Here is a 14,231-nt window from a genome sequence, read left to right as displayed (position 1 = left end):
CTGTGCACATGGCTATGTCCAAGTTCAAGTCATCCTCCTGAGACCATGGTGGTGCCTTGCAGGTGTGTCGTATTTGGGCTTCTCACCTCCTATCATTCTCTACTCCAGTCTGTCCTTTGCAATGGCACCACCTGATGAAGTAGACTAAGAAAGAGTTTTTAGATTGTATGTTGCTAGATTGCTCAAAAACCTTCAATAGCAGTCGGTTGCCTGCTGTGTTACTTGGTTCTCCATAAAGAGACTGAGAAAGGAATTGAGTGCAAGTAGTTAATTTGGGAGGTGACACTAGGAAACATCAGTAAGGGAGTGAGTCCGAGATTGAAGGGGAACCCTTATGAAGATGCGTTAGTGGGCATGGTCCTGCTGTAGCTCCTGGAGCTGCAGCCCTCTGAGCAGCTCTGGGAGGCAGCAGAGAACTTGCTCAGCGCTATCCCAATGGAACGGATAACTTCAATCACCTGATGTTCATGGAGGGCCACCTCTGGGGTATTAACTTTCTGGGCCCGGCCTGCAGGGGAACAGAGGAGCTCCTGCAGCCAGAAAAACACCCAGGGAAGAGAGTGGCAGGGGTATGCAGGAAGCAGCCTTTGAGGTGGAGAGGGGCTACACCTACCTAATCCCTGATTCCGCAAGTATTTTCTGACCACCTGCTATGTGCATAGCACTGTTCTGGCTGCTGGGGACTTAGTGAAACGAATTTCCCAACTCTCCTGGAGCTTATATTTCAGTCGGGGGTGGGGGTGACTCCTACAGTAACATATTTAATATACAAACAAGTAAAATCACTAATGTGATAGATTATGATATGCAGGGTTGTGTCCTGCACAAGGTGTTACTTTTAAATGGGAGTCATTCACATTGTAGGTGTAAATTAACCCATATGAGAGTATTCCAGGCCTTTGGGCTCGATTCTGGAGCTGTGAGCAGTTCGCTATGTGAACCCACAGCGGTGCTCTCAGGGACACACACGCTCAGAAGGGCGCGGCACATTGCCTGCACACGGCCCACGACCGTCTGGGTCAGGCTTGGGTCACCCACCTGGTCTCGTCCCCCAGGATGGGGAGAGGCCTGATGGTCACATGCTCATCTCACTGGGAGCGCATGGACCCCTCTTCCCGGTGTGTCCGGAGTGTGAGTGGGCAGCGAAGGGGCACTGGTGGCCAGACAAGAACACGGTCTCTGGAGGGCCATCCTTGGTCAAGGAATTCAGGTTCTACGACAGTATATTAGCTCCGGGTGCATTGGCCATCAGTGCTGTGGAATAAATAAGGCCGAGAGAGAGAGAGGGTAGGAATGTGAGGTTTGCACATGTAACTGGGTTGTCAGGGAAGGCCTCGCTGAAGAGATGATTAAGCAGGGTCGTCAGGGAGCTGAGGGCTGAGATCTGCAGGTGTCTGGGGAGAAGCATCTAGATGCAGGAAAGAGCAAGTGCAAAGTCCCTTGGGCAGGACATGCCGGGGGTGTTCCCTGAACAGAAAGAGACCAGGGGTGTGAAAGCAGAGTGAGTGAAGGGGAGGGGGGGAGGGGGGCAACCCAGGGACCAGATTGCAGACCCTCGTCAGCCACTGCGTGGACGTAGCCTCTACTCTGATGAGCCAGGAGAGTTCAGCACAGGGAAACGACGTTGCATTGGGGGGTGGCAACTGTGTTGAAGACCAGCTGTAGGAGGAGGAGAGAAGAAGCAGGGAAGCCATCATGCTGATGATCCGTGGGGAAGAGTTGGTGGTGGCTGGGACCCCGGAGGTGTCAGTGGAGGTGACAAGCAGTGCACAGACCGTGGATATACTCTGAGGATGCAACCCACAGGACATGCCTGGGGGTTGCTGGACAGAGGTGGACTGTGAGAGCAAGAGGACTGGGGGTGGCTCCCCGGCTTCTCGATGGAGCACACAAGGAGAGGAGGGGAGGGGGTGCCATTTGTTGAGCGAGAAAGGCTGTCAGGAAGGAGAAGGCGGAGTGCGGGGACGGGCTGGGCAAGGGCCTGCAGACCCGTGGCGGGAGCATGTGGATGCTCTCTTCTGGTCTTTCTCTTTTTCTTTGCAAAATAAGAATCAAGATGGGGGCAGAAATTGAGGCTGGGAGAAGGCCTTGGAGTTGAGGAGAGAGAAGGTATGAAAGAGGCATCCTGGAACGCGGGGGAGTCAATGGGCTTTGAGGTCAGCTCTCACGTGACCCACTTTACCTTCCTGTGCCGTTTCCTGCTTGTGCCCTGCCCACACCCAGCTCCTCTGAGCAGACCACGGCTCTGGGGTATTATGCGGGGTATTGTCTTTAGCTTTCATCAGACACTTGGTCATTTGGGGACAGTAGCTGTGCCTGACTCGCTTTCTAATCCCCACAGCACCTGCCGTGGTATCCTGCCTACAGCGGGTATCAGCAAGTGCTTGCTTAAATGTTTGTCATTTGACTAGAATGGGACTCAGCTTTTGAGCCTGGATTATGATACACATCTCTGGTTTCCTTCCACAAACATGTTTTAGATCTTTCATTTCTGGTCTGTTTCCAGTAATCCCTTTGTTATCCCATTCTTTTTTCTCCCCAACTAGATTGGTGGTGACTTCAGGGAAGGAAATTTAACTGAACTTGAAGGGAAGTTCAGACGTCTATTACAAAATATTAGGGAAGCCTCAGAACACAGCCTCGAGAAAAGAAGTTTCAATTAGTGCAATTAGATTTATTTGGGCATTTGAAGGCACAGATACCCACTTCAATTTGGTTTCCACTAATGCATTTTTAAAACACCCAATTTGGGGCCTAACTTCTGGCATTGAACATTAGAAGCACAGACATCTCAACTGCCAGGAGATGCACAGCACTGGATGATACCAAGTCCCTCCCACCCCAGAGAGTTTTATTTCATTAAGGCTCATTAATGCTTTCGTGTCTTCTGATATAGTGGTTCTTAAACGGGGCTATGTTTTAGAACCCCATGCTTTTACAAAGTAAAAATTCCTGTGTTTGACCCCCAGATCTTTTGTTTTCCCCAATCAAATATTTCATTTAAAGTTTTCCATATATACATATAATTTCCTAAAGTTTGTTTATAAATTTCTTATGTATTTGTTCCTTTGAAGTTCCAGTGTTCTTTTTTTCTTTTACCCTTTTTTTTTTCAGTTTCTGCACATACCAATTCCATGTTATATTAATAATAGTGATGCTTTTTTCTAAAAAAAATGTATAATTTTCTAATTATCCTAAAAGATTTTACTAGGCAAATATCTAATTATTTAGCTAAAATAAATGTTCTGGCATTCTTATAGGTTAGTTGGGCCTGAGGTCAGCTACACAAACTTTGAGAGGCTATTTTTGGAATGAATCTTTGCATACTCAAAGCACATGTAGCATAGTTCATTCTTTTTTTTTCATTTTTTTAAACAACTTTATTGGAGTATAATTGCTTTCCAGTGTTTTGTTAGTTTCTGCTGTACAACAAAGTGAATCAGCTATATGTATACATATATCCCCATCTCCCCTCCCTCTTGCATCTCCCTCCCACCCTCCCTATCCCACCCCTCTAGGTGGTCACAAAGCACCAAACTGAGCTCCCTGTGCTATGCAGCTGTTTCCCACTACCTATCTATTTTACATTTGGTAGTGTATATGTCAGTGTTAACTCTCTCACTTCGTTCCAGCTTACCAGTCCATCTCCCTGTGTCCTCAAGTCCATTCTCTGTGTCTGCATCTTTATTCTTGTCCTGCCCCTAGGTTCAATAGAACCTTTTTATTTTTTTTTTAGATTCTATATATATGTGTTAGCATACGGTATTTATTTTTCTCTTTCTGACTTACTTCACTCCATATGACAGACTCTAGGTCCATCCACATCAGTACAAATAACTCAATTTCATTTATTTTTATGCCTGAGTAATATTCCATTGTATACATGTGCCGCATCTTCTTTATCCATTCATCTGTTGATGGACACTTAGGTTGCTTCCATGTCCTAGGCTATTGTAAATAGTGCTGCGGTGAATATTGTGGTACATGACTCTTTTTGAATTATGGTTTTCTCAGGGTATATGCCCAGTAGTGGGATTGCTTGGTCATATGATAGTTCTATTTTTAGTTTTTTAAGGAACCTCCATACTTTTCTCCATAGTGGCTGTATCAATTTACATTCCCACCAACAGTGCAAGAGGGTTCCCTTTTCTCCACACCCTCTCCAGCATTTATTGTTTGTAGATTTTTTGATGATGGCCATTCTGACCTGTGTGTGGTGATACCTCATTGTGGTTTTGATTTGCATTTCTCTAATGATTAGTGATGTTGAGCATCCTTTCATGTGTTTGTTGGCAATCTGTATATCTTCTTTGGAGAAATGTCTTTTTAGGTCTTCTGCCCATTTTTGGATTGGGTTGTTGTATTTTTTTTGCAGTACGCGGACCTCTCACTGTTGTGGCCTCTCCCATTGCGGAGCACAGGCCCAGCGGCCATGGCTCACGGGCCCAGACGCTCCAAGGCATGTGGGACTCTCCCGGACCAGGGCATGAACCCACATCCCCTGCATTGGCAGGCGGACTCTCAACCACTGTGCCACCAGGGAAGCCCTGTTTTTTTAATATTAAGCTGCATGAGCTGCTTGTGTAATTTGGAGATTAATCCTTTGTTAGTTGCTTCGTTTGCAAATATTTTGTCCCATTCTGAGGGTTGCCTTTTTGTCTTGTTTATGGTTTCCTTTGCTGTGCACAAGCTTTTAAGTTCATTAGGTCCTGTTTCTTTATTTTTGTTATTTCCCTTTCTCTAGGAGGTGGGTCAAAAAGGATCTTGCTGTGATTTATGTCATAGATTGTTCTGCCTATGTTTTCCTCTGAGAGTTTTATAGTGTCTGGCCTTACACTTAAGTCTGTAATCCATTTTGAGTTTATTTTTGTGTATGGTGTTAGGAAGTGTTCTAATTTCATTCTTTTACATGTAGCTGTCCAGTTTTCTCAGTACCACTTATTGAAGAGGCTGTCTTTTCTCCATTGTATATTCTTGCCTCCTTTATCAAAGATAAGGTGACCATAGGTGTGTGGGTTTATTTCTGGGCTTTCTATCCTTTTCCATTGATCTATATTTCTGTTTCTGTGCCAGTACCGTAATGTCTTGATTACTGTAGCTTTGTAGTATAGTCTGAAGTCAGGAAGCCTGATTCCTCGAGCTTCATTTTTCTTTCTCAAGATTGTTTTGGCTATTTGGGGTCTTTTGTGTTTCCATACAAATTGTGAAATTTTTTGTTCTAGTTCTGTGAAAAATGCCATTGGTAGTTTGAAAGGGATTGAATTGAATCTGTAGATTGTTTTGGGTAGTATAGTCATTTCCACAATGTTGATTCTTCCAATCCAAGAACATGGTATATCTCTCCATCTGTTTGTATCATCTTTAATTTCTTTCATCAGTGTCTTATAGTTTTCTGCATACAGGTCTTTTGTCTCCTTAGATAGGTTTATTCCTAGATATTTTATTCTTTTTGTTGCAATGGTAAATGGGGGTGTTTTCTTAATTTCAGTTTCAGATTTTTCATCATTAGTGTATAGGAATGCAAGAGATTTCTGCGCATTAATTTTGTATCCTGCTACTCTACCAAATTCATTGATTGGCTCTAGTAGTTTTCTGGTAGCATCTTTAGGATTCTCTACATATACTATCATGTTATCTGCAAACAGTGACAGTTTTACTTCTTTTCCGATATGGATTCCATTTATTTCTTTTTCTTCTCGGATTGCCATGGCTAAAACTTCAAAAACTATGTTGAATAGTATTGGTGAGAGTGGGCAACCTTGTCTTGTTCCTGATCTTAGAGGAAATGGTTTCAGTTTATCACCATTGAAAACGATGTTGGCTGTGTGTTTGTCATATATGGCCTTTATTATGTTGAGGTAGGTTCTCTCTATGCCTACTTTCTGGAGAGTTTTTATTGTAAATGGGTGTTGAATTTTGTCGAAAGCTTTTTCTGCATCTATTGAGATGATCTTATGATTTTTATCCTTCAGTTTGTTAATTTGTATCACATTGATAGATTTGCATATATTGAAGAATCCTTGTGTTCCTGTGATAAACCTTTGATCTATGATCCTTTTAATGTGCTGATGGATTCCGTTTGCTAGTATTTTGTTGAGGATTTTTGCATCTATGTTCATCAGTGATATTGACCTGTAGTTTTCTTTTTTTGTGACATCTTTGTCTGGTTTTGGTGTCAGGGTGATGGTAGCCTCGTAGAATGAGTTTGGGAATGTTCCTTCCTCTGCTATGTTTTTTTTGTTTTTGTTTTTTTGTGTGTGTGTGTTACTTGGTCCTCTCACTGTTGTGGCCTCTCCTGTTGCGGAGCACAGGCTCCGGACATGCAGGCTTAGCGGCCATCGCTCACCATCCCAGCCACTCCACGGCACGTGGGATCCTCCTGGGCTGGGGCACGAACCTGTGTCCCCTGCATCGGCAGGTGGACTCTCAACCACTTCACCACCAGGGAAGCCCTATATTTTGGAAGAGTTTGAGAAGGATAGGTGTTAGCTCTTCTCTAAATGTTTGATAGAATTCGCCTGTGAAGCCATCTGGTCCTGGGCTTTTGTTTGCTGGAAGACTTTTTTTTTTTTTTTTTGTGGTACGCGGGCCTCTCACTGCTGTGGCCTCTCCCGTTGCGGAGCACAGCCTCCGGACGTGCAGGCTCAGTGGCCATGGCTCATGGGCTAGCTGCTCCGCGGCATGTGGGATCTTCCCAGACCAGGGCACGAACCCGTGTCCCCTGCATCGGCAGGTGGACTCTCAACCACTGCGCCACCAGGGAAGCCCCAACGTGTTTTCATTGTCATTTGTTTCTAGGTATTTTTTGACCTCCTCTTTGATTTCTTCAGTGATCTCTTGGTTATTTTGTAATGTATTGTTTAACCTCCATGTGTTTGTATTTTTTACAGTTTTTTCCTGTTATTGATATCTAGCCTCATAACGTTGTGGTCGGGAAAGCTACTTGATGCAATTTCCATTTTCTTAAATTTACCAAGGCTTGATTTGTGACCCAAGATATGATCTATCCTGGAGAATGTTCCATGAGCACTTGAGAAGAAAGTGTATTCTGTTGTTTTGTTTTGTTTATAAATTTATTTATTTTATTTATTTATTTTTGGCTGCGTTGGGTCTTCGTTGCTGCATGTGGGCTTTCTCTAGTTGCAGTGAGTGGGGGCTACTCTTTCTTTTGGTGCATGGGCTTCTCATTGTGGTGGCTTCTCTTGTTGAGGAGCATGGGCTCTAAGTGCATGGGCTTCAGTAGTTGCAGCACGTGGGCTCAGTGGTTGCGGCACGCGGACCCTAGAGCACACAGGCTTCAGTAGTTGTGGCACACAGGCTCAGTAGTTGTGGCTCACAGGCTCTAGAGTGCAGACTCAGTAGTTGTGGCACATGGGCTTAGTTGCTCTGCGGCATGTGGAATCTTCCTGGAACAGGGCTCGAACCCATGTCCCCTGCATTTGCAGGCAGATTCTTAACCACTGCACCACAGAAGCCCTATTCCGTCGGTTTTGGCTGGAATGTCCTATAAATATCAATTAAATCCATCTTGTCTAATGTATCATTTAAAGTTTGTGTTTCCTTATTTATTTTCATTTTGGATGATCTGTCCATTTGTGAAAGTGGGGTATTAAAGTCGATTTCCCCTTTTATGGCTGTTAGCATTTGCCTTATGTATTGAGGTGCTCCTATGTTGGGTACGTAAATATTTACAATTGTTATATCTTCTTCTTGGATTGATCCCTTGATCATTATGTAGTGTTCTTCTTTGTCTCTTATAATAGTCTTTATTTTAAAGTCTATTTTGTCTGATATGAGAATTGCTACTCCAGCTTTTGATTTCCATTTGCATGGAATATCTTTTTCCATACTCTCACTTTCAGTCTGTATGTGTCCCCAGGTCTGAAGTGGGTCTCTTGTAGATGGCATATATCACCCCCAGATCTTAAATCTAGATTTCCAGGAGTGAAGTTCAGGCTGGTATTTTGCACAGGTTTTCCAGATGATTCTGTCATATGTCTCTTGTTAAGAACAACTGCTCTAGTTAATAGAAATTCCTATTTAGTGGTTGGCAGACTTTCCTGTAAAGATAAAGATAGTAAATATTTTCATCTTTATAGGCAAAGTTGCAAGTACGCAAATCTGCTGTTGTAACATGAAAAGAATCATAGACAGTATGTATAATAAATGAATGAGCTTGGCTGTGTTCCAATACAACTTTGTTTACTAAAACAGGGATGGATCTGGCCCTCAGGCCATAGTTTATAGATCCTGGGATTATATCAGCGTCTCTGAGTTTGGGATTCCACAGCCAGGCAATGATATTTTATCAGGAGATTGCAGTGTGCAGCCCCAATTGAGAACTACTGGTTTTAGAAAATCCATAGGCTCAATTCCAGACACTTGAACCAAAGGGGACGTGAAGCAAAAGGACAGAACAATTTTGCAGATCAGAATGGTTTTAGATTTTTCGTTATATTTCATGACTGGATATTACTTGGATTTTCTGGGTCCAAGTGATCATTTATAACTACTTAACATTTATTGTTAGGAAGTCAATGTTTAGTAGACACATCTTCAAGGGCTCTTTTTGAAAATGACAGGATACACAGAACATTCACTCTAGAGGGACACTGGCCTCCGGGCATGGGCACGGTTTTATTCTTCCAAGTTCAAACAAAGAGCAGTGACAAGCAAAATCAACAGCTGCAGGAAGACTCCAGGTGCTTATCTTAGGAGATTGATACAGTCTTGGGATGATTTTGTAAAGCAACCCATTTGGCCTGAAGACATGGCTGCCCAGAGGTTTCTTGACAAATACCATGAAAAGGTTTTGATTCCCCCATCACTTTGTAAGGAGCTACTTTCCATTGCCGACGTATTGCGTCAGTGTGATCGGGGCCGGGGCACGCGCTAATGATGAGAACCCTGAGAGATTGGGCGACCGTCACTAGGGCATACCTTCCTGCTGTCTCTCCCCAGGCTGGGCATTTCCCCTGCCTGGCAGGGTGGGGCATCCATTGTTGGCGTGGAGACAAGCCAGATACAGCTTAGAGATGAACAGGTGAATTCTGATATCTCGGTTTGGCAGCTCTGTGCCAATAAAATAAAATTCAAGGAATGGTGTTTACCCAAGAGAATTGTCGTCTTGACCATTTAGCGTATTCTTCATTCATTAAACTCCTATTAAGTGCCTCCTCTATACTAGGTATGGCCAAGGCAGCTGCCTCTCATGGTCCCTGCTCCCTGGAAGCCCCCAGGCCTGTGGGAGACACACAGACAAGCAGTTACAACAGCAGGAGTTGATGCAATGACAGGGCAAGAACACGGAGCCATGGGGCATGGCAAACACAAGGGGCATCTTTACAGCTCCTTACAGAAGGGAGGGAGGGAAGGCAGCAAGGCAGGTGGGAGGGAGAGAAGGAAGGATGGAAGGAACAGTGGAAGGAGGAGGGAAGGAAAGGAGGAAGGGAAAAGGCAGAGGTTCTAGAAGGGCTTCCTGGGACCAGGAGGAGGAGGCATTGAGGATGTGGCAGGTCTGTATATATATGGTGACGATCTTACAGCAAGTGACAGGAAAGCATCTTGAGGAAGAGACACCTTTTTCTAGTTTGCATGGAGGTGCCGCATGGGCTCTGGCAGCCTGAAGATTTTGAAGGGTCTGCTGTGTCACACATGTCGAGGACTTTGGATTGTGTACTGAAGGCATTGGGTCACCGTTGAGGGGTTAATCTGGAAATTGATATGCAAAGATTGGCATTCTAGAAAGATCACTCCTGACACCAGTGTGGAGAGTGGGTTGGAAGAAGACAGGAAGCAGACAGCCTTATCAGGAGGCTCTTGAAATAATCCAGGCAAACGAGGATGAGGTCCTGGAGGAAGGCTCTGGAAGTCTGGAAGGAGATGAGGATTGCGGGCACTTTCCTGAGATATAAGCACTACGGCCTGGTGAGGAGGTGTCGGAGGTGAGGGTGGGGGAGAAGTGAGGGACCTCAGAGGTTTCTGGCTCCTGCACCGTGTAGGAGTATTTGCCAGATAAGTTAAGTGTCAGGTGAACGAGGTAACCACTACACTATGGAAAGCATGCCTAAGTTAAAAAGTGAATTTCAGAAACAGAAATTTAGAAATGCATAGGCACTAGATGCTTCCTTTCTGTTTACAAGTGGTTGTAAACCCAGATTCCTTGGACTTCAATGCCATTGTAAGGTTCAAGTTTCTTACTGAATTCCAATGCCTGGTCTAATGCCAAGCCTGTAATTGACAGTAAACCTTTGCATTTCCCTGCAGTGTTCTCAGCCTGTGGGGCCCTGGCATTGGGACCTTGTGTGGCAGCTGTGATGGACAGTCAGGGCGGTGCTCGTGCCAGCCTGGGTTCCAAGGCTTCTCTTGTGATGAATATGCCCGTGGACACATCCAGTGCCCTTCTTGTCAAGTTAGGTGACTGTTGAAGTATAAACAAGTTCGAGATTTTGCAAAGACTGTAAAGTTGCTCTGATTTACGCTGATCTTTTTTTTCTTAACTATTGTAAAAAAATAATTCCACAACTTTGTTACTAATCTTTTACCTGAAAAAGGGCAAAGGGAAGGAGTAGGATTTAGCTAACTTTTCAGATTATCTATTATTCTAACCCTTGTAGAAAACCTTTCTGAAATGCATGAGACTTCCTTTCCTTGAGAAGTAGGGGGGGTCAGTCAGTCAAATCTTTGAGTCTTTCAGGACCTTCCTCAAGGGACCATGTTGCAGGTTTAGATGCTAGTGTTCTTGTTTTTTAAAAATCTTTATTAAGTATAATTGCTTTACAATGGTGTGTTAGTTTCTGCTGTACAACAAAGTGAGTCAGCTATACGTAGACATATATCCCCATATCCCGTCCCTCTTGAGTCTCCCTCCCACCCTCCGTATCCCCTTTAGGTGGTCACAAAGCACCAAGCTGATCTCCCTGTGCTACGCAGCTGCTTCCTGCTGATGCTAATGTTCTTGATAGAAATGTAGATGTTTTAAATATGAGAATGGTTTGAATACATATGCTAATCTGGAACAGACCTTGAACACAGCTTTTAAAATCAGTTATCAGCTTGTATTCTTGGCATCATAGAAGGGCATGGGCTTTAGAATCAGACAGACCTGGGTTCAAAGCCCTACTTAGCTCCTCTGGCTGTGTGACCTTGGGCAACTTAATTAACCTTCCTAGCAACCTAAATGTCCATCGACACATGAATGGAGAAAGAAGATGTGGCACAGATATACAATGGAATATTACTCAGCCATAAAAAGAAACGAAATTGAGTTATTTGTAGTGAGTTGGATGGACCTAGAGTCTGTCATACAGAGGGAAGTAAGTCAGAAAGAGAAAAACAAATACCATATGCTAACGCACATATATGGAATCTAAAAAAAAAAGGTACTGATGAACCTAGTGGCAGGGCAGGAATAAAGATGTGGCCATAGAGAATGGACTTGAGGACACAGGGTGGGAAGAGGAGGAAGCTGGGGCAAAGTGAGAGTAGCATAGATATATATATGCTACCAAATGTAAAATAGCTAGTGGGAAGCAGCCGCATAGCACAGGGAGATCAGCTCGGCGCTTTGAGACCACCTAGAGGGGTGGGATAGGGAGGGTGGGAGGGAGACGCAAGAGGAAGGGGATATGGGGATATATGTATGCATATGGCTGATTCACTTTGTTGTACAACAGAAACTAACACAGTATTGTGAAGCAATTATACTCCAATAAAGATCTATTAAAAAAAACCCTTTCTGAGTATCTTTTTCCTCAACTATAAAATGCTTACCTATCTTGCAGGGCTTTTGCTTGACTTCATTATTTAATCCATCCATAATAAAGTCAAGCAAGAGCCCTGTCTTCTTGGGAAATATTTATTGATTGAGACATACTGTACATGGCAGTGAGAGTCCTGAGGTGATCTCTCCCTAAGTTTTCAGTTTGATTGGTGTTCCCTTCTTCTATTGCTATGTAATAAATCACCCCCAAATTTAGTGGCTTAAAACAATAAGGGTTATTTCTCGCAATCCTGTGGCTTGGCTGGGCAATCTTTCTGCCAGACTTGCTGGAGGGTCTGCCGGGGCTCGGTGTCTCTCTCCATGTGGCCTTTTATCCTCTATGAGGTCAGACAGGGTACCTCCCTGGTGGTCTCAGGGTTCCCAGAGGGTGAGAATGGAAACCACAAAGCCTGTTGTGACCTGGGCTCTGAAATCCCACAACAGCACTTTCCTCTCATTCCACTGGTCAAAGTCAGTCATGAGGCCGATAAGTGATTTCAATAATTAAAGTGTGAAAGACAAACACAGCTAAATAGAAAGTGTGAGAGGGAAGGGGGAGCTGCTGGTACAGACTGGGTGGGGAAGGCCTTCGTGACCGAGACCTGAAGGTTGAGAGGGAACCAGGGGAGGGGTGTTACCTGCTGGCCAGAGCAGAGGTGCTGAGGTAGGACTGGAAGCAGCCTGCCTGCTGGGAAGGGCTCATGCCTGGAGGATTGAGACAAGCCGAGTGAGGTCCCCCAAAGCCACATCTGGCACTTATTAGGGCTAAATGTATGTTCCTCTCTTTTCTTCTGAGAAATGGAGGTAGGAATATGTTTAATTCAAGATTGTCATTCGATGGGAATCTATGAAGTTGAAGTTTTACTAAACAAGGCTCAGTTTGGGGAAAAAAAAAATTGTTCCCATGGGTGTGGATGCTAGCAGAGTGTAGGTACTTTGCAAACCAGTGCCTGCCCTGGATGTTTCTGAATGGTATCTCTGATCTTTCCAGGAGAGATGTTTTACTCCCCTTAAGATGCAGTCTTCTGGGTTAGGAATGTATGTAAACCATAGATTACTCAGAATCTGTGGGTGAAGGGATGGAGGATGGAGACCCCTCTGAAAAATCTCTTCCCCTTCGCAGGCTGTGACTGTAACCTGGCAGGGGTTCTCCCCGAAATATGTGATGCCCAGGGGCGGTGTCTGTGCCGCCCCGGGGTGGGGGGCCCTCGGTGCGATGCCTGCCGCTGGGGTTTCTACTCCTTCCCTATTTGCCAAGGTAAGTGGGCCACACATATGAAGTGATCATCAGTCCCCCGAGGTAAGTTTCCCCCTGAGGAAATGCAGAGGCTCCTTTTGGCAGAGCTGTGTGGCCTATTGTTTAATAAGTGAGCCCCTGGGCTAGATATGTATGTTACATGCGACTGTCCTCAGGGCCAGGCCATGTCACCTCCCCTCCTTTGTCTTTTCAGCCTTACTCTTCCTCCCCCCAGGTGGTCAAGCCCATGGGCTCTGGAGTCAGCACCTGGGCACAAATCCAGGCTCTGGACAGGAAGTGGTACCTGGATAGTGTTGAGGAAACTGCCAAGTAGACAAGGGCAGGGAGCAGGGTGTTCCGGGAGACGGAACGGCACACGCAAAGCCACAGGCTTGGTTTGCCTCTTAGTCCCCCATCCTAGTAAGAGTCGCTGAAGGCGCTGGAAGGGAAGGGGAGGCGTCTGGCCCAGTCCCCAGAGCACGATGGCTGTGCGGTAAATGTTGGGTGACCAGCAAATGAATGAATGAATTTGCCCCTGTTCTTCTCCTCCGCCTCCTACCCATTGCCTGCCATTTTTCTCCTCGGTGGCTAATGTCGTAGGGAAAATGAGGGGAGAGAAGAGGGAAGGTGATCAGTCAGGGCTCGGGGCCGGAACTAAGCCCAGCAGGGACTTGCTGTGGGTTATTAGGTGCTGACTGACTCAGTTAGGCTCCAGGCTGGGCTTCCAAGGAGGCTCCAGGCGTCAAGCCCAGACTCCTGCCATGCAGCTCAGGGACTGGGGGACTGCAGCCCTTTTGCCTCCATGGCCATCCAGGGCCCCCAGGAAGCCAGCCAGGGCACAGCAGCAGAAACGCTCAGCCTTTCTAATCTTATTCAAGTAGTTATTTGCAAAACCCGATTGGCATCCAGAGCCCAGCTCCAGGAGAATCTGGGAAGTGCTGTTTCTAGCTTCCAGCCTCTGAGCATGGGAGGGAGGGTGGCATCGGTACGGAGGCATGTCATCCATGAGGGTGGCCACGCTAAGGAGCTGGGAGAGTGGGGCAGGAGCAGGAAGGTCCCTTCCCGAAGCAGGAGACAAAGTGGCAAAGAACAAGGTTCGCACTAGCTATCAACTTGGGCAAGTTCTTACCCGCTCTGTTCCTCAGTTTCCTGGTAATAGTGCCCGCCCTGTGACATGTTGGGTGGGTTACGTGTGTACTGATGTGTAAGATTCTTAGAGCCCGGGAAGCACTC

The 14,231-nt window shown here is 45.4% G+C and overlaps 1 protein-coding gene across 12 annotated transcripts in view; it reads left to right on the top strand.

The window, feature by feature from the left end:
- The window catches only part of LAMA3 (laminin subunit alpha 3), a 239,848-nt gene that overhangs the window by 78,112 nt on the left and 147,505 nt on the right, over nt 1-14,231 (top strand). For all 12 annotated transcript variants that reach the window (XR_010836889.1, XR_010836890.1, XR_010836892.1 and 9 more), the window contains exon 12: nt 12,885-13,019. Coding sequence is in view for 8 of the 12 variants with exons in the window: in XM_059040920.2 (XP_058896903.1) it covers nt 12,885-13,019 (135 nt within the window). In the remaining 4 variants the exon portion in view is untranslated. The remainder of the gene's footprint in view (nt 1-12,884; nt 13,020-14,231) is intronic.

This window comes from Kogia breviceps, chromosome 15 (genome assembly GCF_026419965.1).
Source record: "Kogia breviceps isolate mKogBre1 chromosome 15, mKogBre1 haplotype 1, whole genome shotgun sequence".
NCBI lineage: Eukaryota > Metazoa > Chordata > Mammalia > Artiodactyla > Physeteridae > Kogia > Kogia breviceps.
This window is presented reverse-complemented; position numbering and strand designations above follow the sequence as displayed.